Below are 8068 nucleotides of genomic sequence, written 5' to 3' on the forward strand. Positions count from 1 at the left end.
GTAGTGAATCTGTAATTGTTGCAACCCAATGCTTACAATCTTTTTATTAAATTTAGAGTTTATAATTTCTCTTCCTTCAATGGACTAGAATCTATCTGGAGGCTATTTGTATAGAAAGGTTATCAGGCATCCTTCTCAATATCAAAGTCATAATTTAGAGAACTATAACCATTTTATCCAAAGTGTACAAGGATTCTTATCCTGATTTCATTAAAATGACAGCAATTTGCCCTCATCAGCTACTGGACAAACTTAACAGTATCACAGTATCTCACTCTCCATAGTCCTTCTATTACTACCTTTATCACTTCTATAGGCCACTGCTCCTTGAACTCATTTTACAACTTCATTTTTCAAACTGCATTTCAGGTGTGTTTTCTGTATGACTATCTAAGTTTTTTTTCTGGTTTGATTTCTATAAAACAGATAAGTGTCTTAAAAGTCTCACTCAGTGTCACATTTTATGTAGCTTCTTTAATGATAAAAGATGGCTAATTCGGTCCTAGCCTATTTCATTTTCATTTCTTTTGACAGAGAAAATTGTAGGGGAAGGAACTCAAGTTATTTCAAACATGGAGTTCATTATATAACAGTAAAACTTGGCAGGATGGAATTCTGAATAGGAATATGGCTATGGAAATCTATGTCTTATTCAAAAAGGACTGGATAGATAGAATGGAGATAAAGTGACACCAAATATGTTATAATTCATGCTTTGCTTTAATGTAAGATGCAAATTATGAATACATTAGTTACCCTTATCCCTAACCAAGAAACCTTTCCTTATAATAAAAATTACAAAGAGAAAATAGTTTTATAAAAATCAACCAAACAACACATTGTGTCTGATACCATGTGCAATATTACGTACAAACAATATTTTACTTCTACAATGAATGCAATGAATTCTGCAAAAAATGAATTCTTTTCCAGGATCAAACTTGGTTATTATAATTACAGAGTTTAGCATCCTATATATATATATATTTTTTTTTTATATAGGGATCAAAGGGGATAATAAAAATTTAAAGTGCTTTGTAAACATTAAAGTATTGCACACATGTTACTTTTTTATTATTCTTTCTGTTTGCATTGTTGTAGTTATTGTTTGTTTTGTTTTCCTTTTTCATCTTCTCATCTTCTCTGGATTCTTTATATTCATAATCTTACATGGCACACATACATTGTACTACATATGTGATATACAAAATATTATCCAATTATCAATATATATATTTTTTCTTTCTTTTCACCACTGTCCTCTCAACTAAAAAAAAAAAAAAAAAACTTACATAAGTATAGTTAGAGCAAATTACCATACTGACAACTCCAAAAATGCTTGCTTAATTCTCCACATTAATCCAACACTTCTTTGTCATAAAATGGGCAGGGTTCTTCAATAGTTTTCTAGAATCATGTTTGGTTATTTAGTTGATCAGAGTTTATTGTCTTTTAGAACTGTTCATTTTCATAACGTTCATGATAAAATATAATTAGTTCTCTTGGTGCTACTCATTTCATTCTGCATTAGTTCATGAAAATTCCTCTTTCATCATTTTTTCAGTAAAATAGTATACCCATTACATTTTTATGTCCTAATTTGTCATGGCCACAATTTTAGTTTTCAGTTCTTTTCCATTACAAAATAAAAGGGATATTTTTGTACTTATGATACTTTTCTTCTTTCTTGGCTTCCTTTATGACGTGGGTTATTTCATGATATCATTGGGACAAATTTTTGACATTTTTCTAAATTTCTTTCCAGAAAGTATGAATCAATGCACAATTCCATCAACAGTGATTGCTAGTTGTGTTCTTATCACTCCTGTGTATATCTTGGTAGGTAGACATTCAAGTACTTTATATATTTAGTAGTTATTTCAGTTTAAATTGTTCTTTTTATCTCTTCCTACTGGGTTTTATTAAAATTATACAGAAATGGTGATTATTAAAGTATCTATTTTCCTGTAGTTGTTGCAACTATTTGCCATTTTCTTCTCTTTTGGTCAACTTTGTCAGTCGATGAGAACTCTTTGAATTTAAAATTCTCTAATTATTAGTGACTTGAAGAAATATTTTATATTTATATATAGCTATCAATAGCTTGAATTTCTTCCTTAAGAAATTGCCTATTTATGTCCATTGATTTTATCAATCAAGGAAAGGCTCTCATTATTATAAATTTGAATTGGTTCCTTGCATATCTTGAAAATGAGACTATGGTCAGGGAAACTTTGTCTCTTTGATCCTCAGTTAACTGTTTCCCATTTATATTATGTGTATTGGATTTGCTTGTGCAAAAGAAAAAAGAAAAAAAATCATTATATGTAATAAAAATCATTTTTAAATTATCTTGCTATCTTCTCTATACTTGTTTAAAATTTCTCTACCCATAGATATGAAAGATTTTTTTTATTTCTTTAATTTATTTATGATGAGATCTTTAATATCAAAGTTAATTATCTACTTATTTTTTATTAAAGATTTTTATTTTCAAAATATATGCATTGATATTTTTTCAAAATTCACTTGCAAAACCTTGTGTTCCCCTCCCCTAAATGGCAAGTAACACACAATATAAGTTAAACATGATAAAAATATATATTAAATCCAATATATGCATGCATATTTATACAATTATCTTGCTGAACAAAAAAAAAATCAAATCAAAAAGGGGGAAAAAAACAAGAAAGAAAATAAAATTCAAGAAAATAATAACAAAAAGAGTGAAAATGCTATGTTGTGATCCACACTCAGTTCACACAGTCATCCCTCTGGAACTGGCCCGAATCATCTCATTTTTTAAAAGATGCACATCCATCAGAACTGATCATTGCATTATCTTGATCTTGCCATGTACAATGATCTCCTGGTTCTGTTCATTTCACTTAACATTAGTTCATGTAGGTCTCTTCAGGTGTACCTAAAATCATCTTGCTGATCATTTCTTATGGAATAATAATATTCGATAACATTCATATACACATAACTTATTCAGTCATTTTCCAACTGATTGGTATCCAATCAGTTTCTAGTGCCTTGCCATTACAAATATCTACTTATCTTAATATATATATATATTTTAAAGTGTTATTCTAAAGGTTATTTTAAACAGATTACTATTCAGTTTTCCCCAGGAGGTTTTTATTTTTATTTTTTAATAACAAGTTCCTACCTCAATAGCTGGAGTCATGTTTATCAAACACTAAGCTACTAAGTTCATTTGCTTTTGAATGTTGAGTACCTAAACTCTTCTGCTGATCAATGTATTTATATATTTTCCTAATATTTTATTTCAGATTTTTGCATCAATGTACATTGTTGATCTATTGCTTTCTTTATTTAAATTGGTTGTATTTAGTTTGTTGTCATAAAAAGAGTTGGGTGGGATTTTCCCATTTTGCTACTTTTGAAAAGTTTATATAATATTGAAGTTATTCTTTGAGATTTTGATAATACTTGATTGTGAATCTATATTGTCCTTTTGTCCTTTTTAGAATTTTTAAGTACCCAATTCAGTTTATTTCTTTGAGATTGAGTTGTTTAAATTCTCTACTGCTTGTTCTGTTACTCTAAGTATTGTATATCTTATAAATTTATTTCATAAATTAACTTTTATTGACATTTAATTGGACAAAATAATTTTAATAATATTTCTTTTTCATGTATTGTAAATTCATTTTTTGATACTGGTAATTTTGGTTTACTCTTTTTTCTACTTAATTAATTCCACATTTTATTGTTTAAAAAGCAGCTTCCAATTTTATTCATTAATTCAAATTTGGGGGCTTTTGAATTTATTAACACTTGATTTTCAGGCTTTCCTTTCATGTGCTTAATTGTGTGTTTTAAAGTTGATTTCTAGGAATATTTTAAAAATTATAACCTCAATTTGTTGATATATAATGAAAACATTTAGAGATAAACATTTTTCTGTTTGGATTTTTTGGTGGGCTGCATTCTTAAAATTTGCATTGGTTATCTCATTAATTTCTTTATCTTTAGGGAAATTATTTCATTTCTATGCTTTTTTTTTTTTGGAGGGGGAGCAGGCTACCTATTTTTTTTTTTTTTAGTATTAAGATATTTACCCTCTACATGATTTTTTTCTTAATATCAATTAATGTTTAATATTCTTGCTGCATTGTGGGAATTGAAACATATGTTCAGTATTACTAGAGGTTTTTTGCATTAGCTATATCATTCAGTGTATCTATTGTTAATATTGAAATTAACTCATTGACTATGTCACCTTTCAGCAAAATGTAGTTTCTTTTAATTACTTATCTTTTTTCCTGTTGCTTTGTCTGGAATCAAGATTGCTTACTTTTTTAGAGTTTGAGGTATAATAGATTTTGCTCCAAATCCTTTAAACTCTATGTGAGTCTCTGTTTTAAGTATGTTTTTTGTAAAGAAAATGTTGTTGAATTTTATTTTCTAAGCCATTTCACTAGCTGTGGTGTTCTTTTTCTTTTTTATAGTATAATGGTTCTCTGGGAGAGCAGGTTTCTTGGGGAGGTTCTCTGGAAGCAGCCTTAGTTTTAGTTCTGAGTAATAATCACCTCAAATACAGCCAGCTGATAAAATCCAAATGTTTATTTTCTCTTTCCTTGGGCCTGGGTAGCTTTCTTAGAGGCCTCAGCTTTCCTTGGTTCCGAGAGCTCTTGTTGCTAGTCTTTTACCTTTAGTTCAACTCTGAATACCTCCAGTCAGCACCAAGGTGAAAGTTGGAATGAATCTGTTTTGCCTCCGAGAGAGGGCTTCTGGTTCTCAATCTCCCAGAGTGCTCTGTGTCTCAGAGTGCCCTTTGGCCCTGGGAGCTTCTTGCTTATATGAGCTCTCTAAAGGTGTGAACACAAGCATTGTTTCTATCAGTTCTACTTAGTACCTTGTTTCAAGTTCTGACCCATAACAACTCCTTGTAAGATCAGATCAATCATACTGAACCATGCTAAATTAGATAATTATTGTCTCTATCAATTCTAATAACTTAACAGCATGTAAGGATTCTTGTAATGGGCTGAGGCTTGAGTTGATGCACTGAGGTCCCAAGCACATGAGGCTAAATAGTAATTGGACCATACTCTATTAATATATAATCTTGGAGAAAGAATGGCCCCCGCCCACTCTTTGTCCTGGTGACCCTTCAAACCGAAGAGAAGCTGGTGTTGGAGGTCCATCAATTCTAGGGTTTGGCTTATTAGGTCCTTCAAAAATCATTTTAGTTGGGCCATCCCCCCTTGCTACAGATGTTCTAGAAGGTCCATCAAATAATGGTCTATCTTCAGCTAATGCTGTGAGTCTCTGATTTGTTGTATCGAGGCTTGAATATCTTGATGCTGGGCTGTCTGCAAATGTTTTATCTGAATCTTCATATCTAGGTCTCTTAAGTGCAAAACACTCACTGAATGGAGACCTTTGCTCTTCTCGGACACCTTTGGCAGAAACTTGTTCTTCATGCCTTCTTCGACTATCATGGGGGGAAGATTCTCCGCATAAGTACGGCTTCCAGATATTGGAGAAAGACGCCTTGATCTTTCACTAAATTGTTCTTTTCTGTCAAACTGTGCTCCACTACTCCTACCTGTATGTTTACTTTTGGATGGTTCACATTCTATTCCAGACAACAAAGCATCAGTCAAATGGTAATCAAATATATCTAAGAGATCAAGTCTTGGAAATGAATGCTGAACCTGTGTCCTTTTGAGTTTAGCTTTATGCTCATAATATGTTAATTCAGCATCAGATAAGAGAGGTTTCTTTTTCAATCCACCTTTATTTTCTTCTGTAGGACTATCCCATACATTGCAGCTATGTTTTCCTTCTTGATACTGAAAGAGCTGACGAATCTGATGAACAACAACAAGGAATTCATCCTGTGTAATTTCACCAGATGTTAAACTATCATTTGCCTTTTTAAGTAATTCTCTCTTGCTTGCAGAAGTTAATTCTTTAGGAATCTGAAGATTGGCATCTACACTTAATCGATGTTGTTGTTTGGGGGCTCGGGATGATAAAATTCCTTTAGCACTTCCCCAACTCTCTCTATGCCTTAGATGAGGTGATTTACCAAGTCCTTGATGCTCTTCACCCTGCTGTAAACTTTTATTTTCCTCCCAACCAGATTTCCATCTTTTTGTAGACTTAGAGCTTTGCCAATTTTCTACATTTTCCTTTGGTTCAGATCCTGATTTTGTAGAATGCTGATTTAGAGTTTCTTGTGGTCTCTCTTCCTGAGTCTTTTTTTACTCGCCTGGGATGCCGGGTGTCCTGCTTAGTACTTCTTTTATTAGAACTTCTTTCATCACGAGAAGCTTGTGCAAATCCTTCTACATGTGACTGCCTAACTCCTGATTGGCGTAGCTTTCCAGTTTTAGGTGTAGAAGGAGAAGGAGAAATGCTCCTTTGCCTTCGTTTAGGTGAGCGCCTATCTCTCCTTTTTGGAGAATGCGTGATTGGTGACCGAGACTTCGGAGATCGTGATCGAGATCTTTTTCTAGTACTTAATCTTCCTGTTTTTGTCCCCTGTTTTTCTGATTCTTCAGTACCAGCATCTTGTTTCTGTACAATACCATTTATAATTTTATTTCTACCTCCAGTGAGTCTGTGTTCAGATGACTTCACATGCTCCTCTTTATCTTTTTTTTCTGAAGATTTTCTGTTCTCTTTTAAGTCATCATCTTTGCTATCAGGTTTATCCTGGAGGTGTTTTTTTAATGGGGGATCTCTCTTGCTCATTTCAGGGACCCCTCGACCACTTTCAGGTTCCTGATTTTTTTTATATCTTTTGTGTGAGAAAATTTGTTTTTCAAAGGTGAAGGAGATTTAGATTTGGATTTAGTATCTAATTGGTCAAGTTCTTTCTTTGTGATTTTTTCACTTGATTTACTTTTTTCTTGCTTTGATGAGTTTTGTTTATCAGCAGGCATAGATTTATTTGCCTTGATATCAGACTGATTCATTGCATTTACTAGAAAGTCTTTCCTGTGACTTTGCTCTTTACCATGAGAAAAATGTTGGCTAATCCGATTAAGACGAGGATCTCTATTTGTTACTTTCATATCCTGGAGCTGTGAAGAGGAGGAAGGACGACTCTTTTCAGGCTGTACAGAAACCTGATGAGAAGCTTTAACTGCCATAGGTGGAATTTGTGAAACAAGTAATTTGGAAGGTGCTGATCCAGGAACTATGTTAGATGCCTCTTGCTGAACACTAAGAGAAACTGCCAATTGTGCCTTAGTTTGTTCCAGCTCCAGCTCCAATTTTTTCTGTTGAAGTTCTAACAACTGTTTTTGCTTTGCCAGCAGCTGTTGCCTTATCAGTTGCTCTTGAGTCAAATTCTTTTGGATATCAGGGACAATTGGAGGCGTGGAGATACCAGGGGAACTGACCACCGTAGTAGGTGTAGGAGGCTCTTCAGGCAATTTATTTAAAAATTTAGGATTCACATGGATGCTAGAAGTATTCACATTGGGGGGAAAGAGTGTGGCAGTTATGGCGTTTGACTCATGGACATAGAAAATCATTGGACTTCAAAACTCTCAGAAATCATTGGATTCTCTGAGACATTAGATTGTTGTAGGACTTTAAATACCTCAGGAATCATTGGATTCTTTGAGACATAAGACTTGAAAGCGCTCAGGAATCATTGGATTCTCTGAGAAATGATATGACTGTTACAGGACTTCAAAATCTGCTGGAATCATTGGATTCCCTAAGACATAAAAAGAATTTTGCTGGACTTCAAAAACTTGGGGAGATCATTGGATTCCCTAATATGTGAAGCAATGGACAATAGATTGGTTTTGGACTATCTCTTGGCTGCTGAAGAAGATGTATGTGTGACTGCTGTTTACATACTCTCCTTCTAAGACTTCTGGCAATCTTTTACAACACAATGTTGATTCATATTGTTTGTTATACCATTAATTGGGTGAATAATTCATGTTTGTTACACCACATCAAGCCTTCACTGACTGTGGGGAGAGTCATCACTAATAGCCTCTGTGTTGTTGCTATGTGCTTGTGTAATACCTCCCATGCTGATGGGTTTGTGCATAATAAGACC

The 8068-nt window shown here is 33.2% G+C and overlaps 1 protein-coding gene across 1 annotated transcript in view; it reads right to left on the bottom strand.

Annotated features, from left to right (window-relative positions):
- The window catches only part of LOC127561572 (pre-mRNA cleavage complex 2 protein Pcf11-like), a gene marked incomplete at its 5' end in the record, with an annotated part of 74691 nt that extends 67216 nt beyond the window's left edge, over positions 1-7475 (bottom strand). The window contains 4 exon segments of the mRNA XM_051996750.1: positions 5118-5486; positions 5489-6245; positions 6247-6777; positions 6780-7475. Of these exon segments, the coding sequence (XP_051852710.1) occupies positions 5118-5486; positions 5489-6245; positions 6247-6777; positions 6780-7475 (2353 nt within the window).
- Positions 7476-8068: the final 593 nt, after the last annotated feature.

Source organism: Antechinus flavipes, chromosome 4, assembly GCF_016432865.1.
Source record: "Antechinus flavipes isolate AdamAnt ecotype Samford, QLD, Australia chromosome 4, AdamAnt_v2, whole genome shotgun sequence".
NCBI lineage: Eukaryota > Metazoa > Chordata > Mammalia > Dasyuromorphia > Dasyuridae > Antechinus > Antechinus flavipes.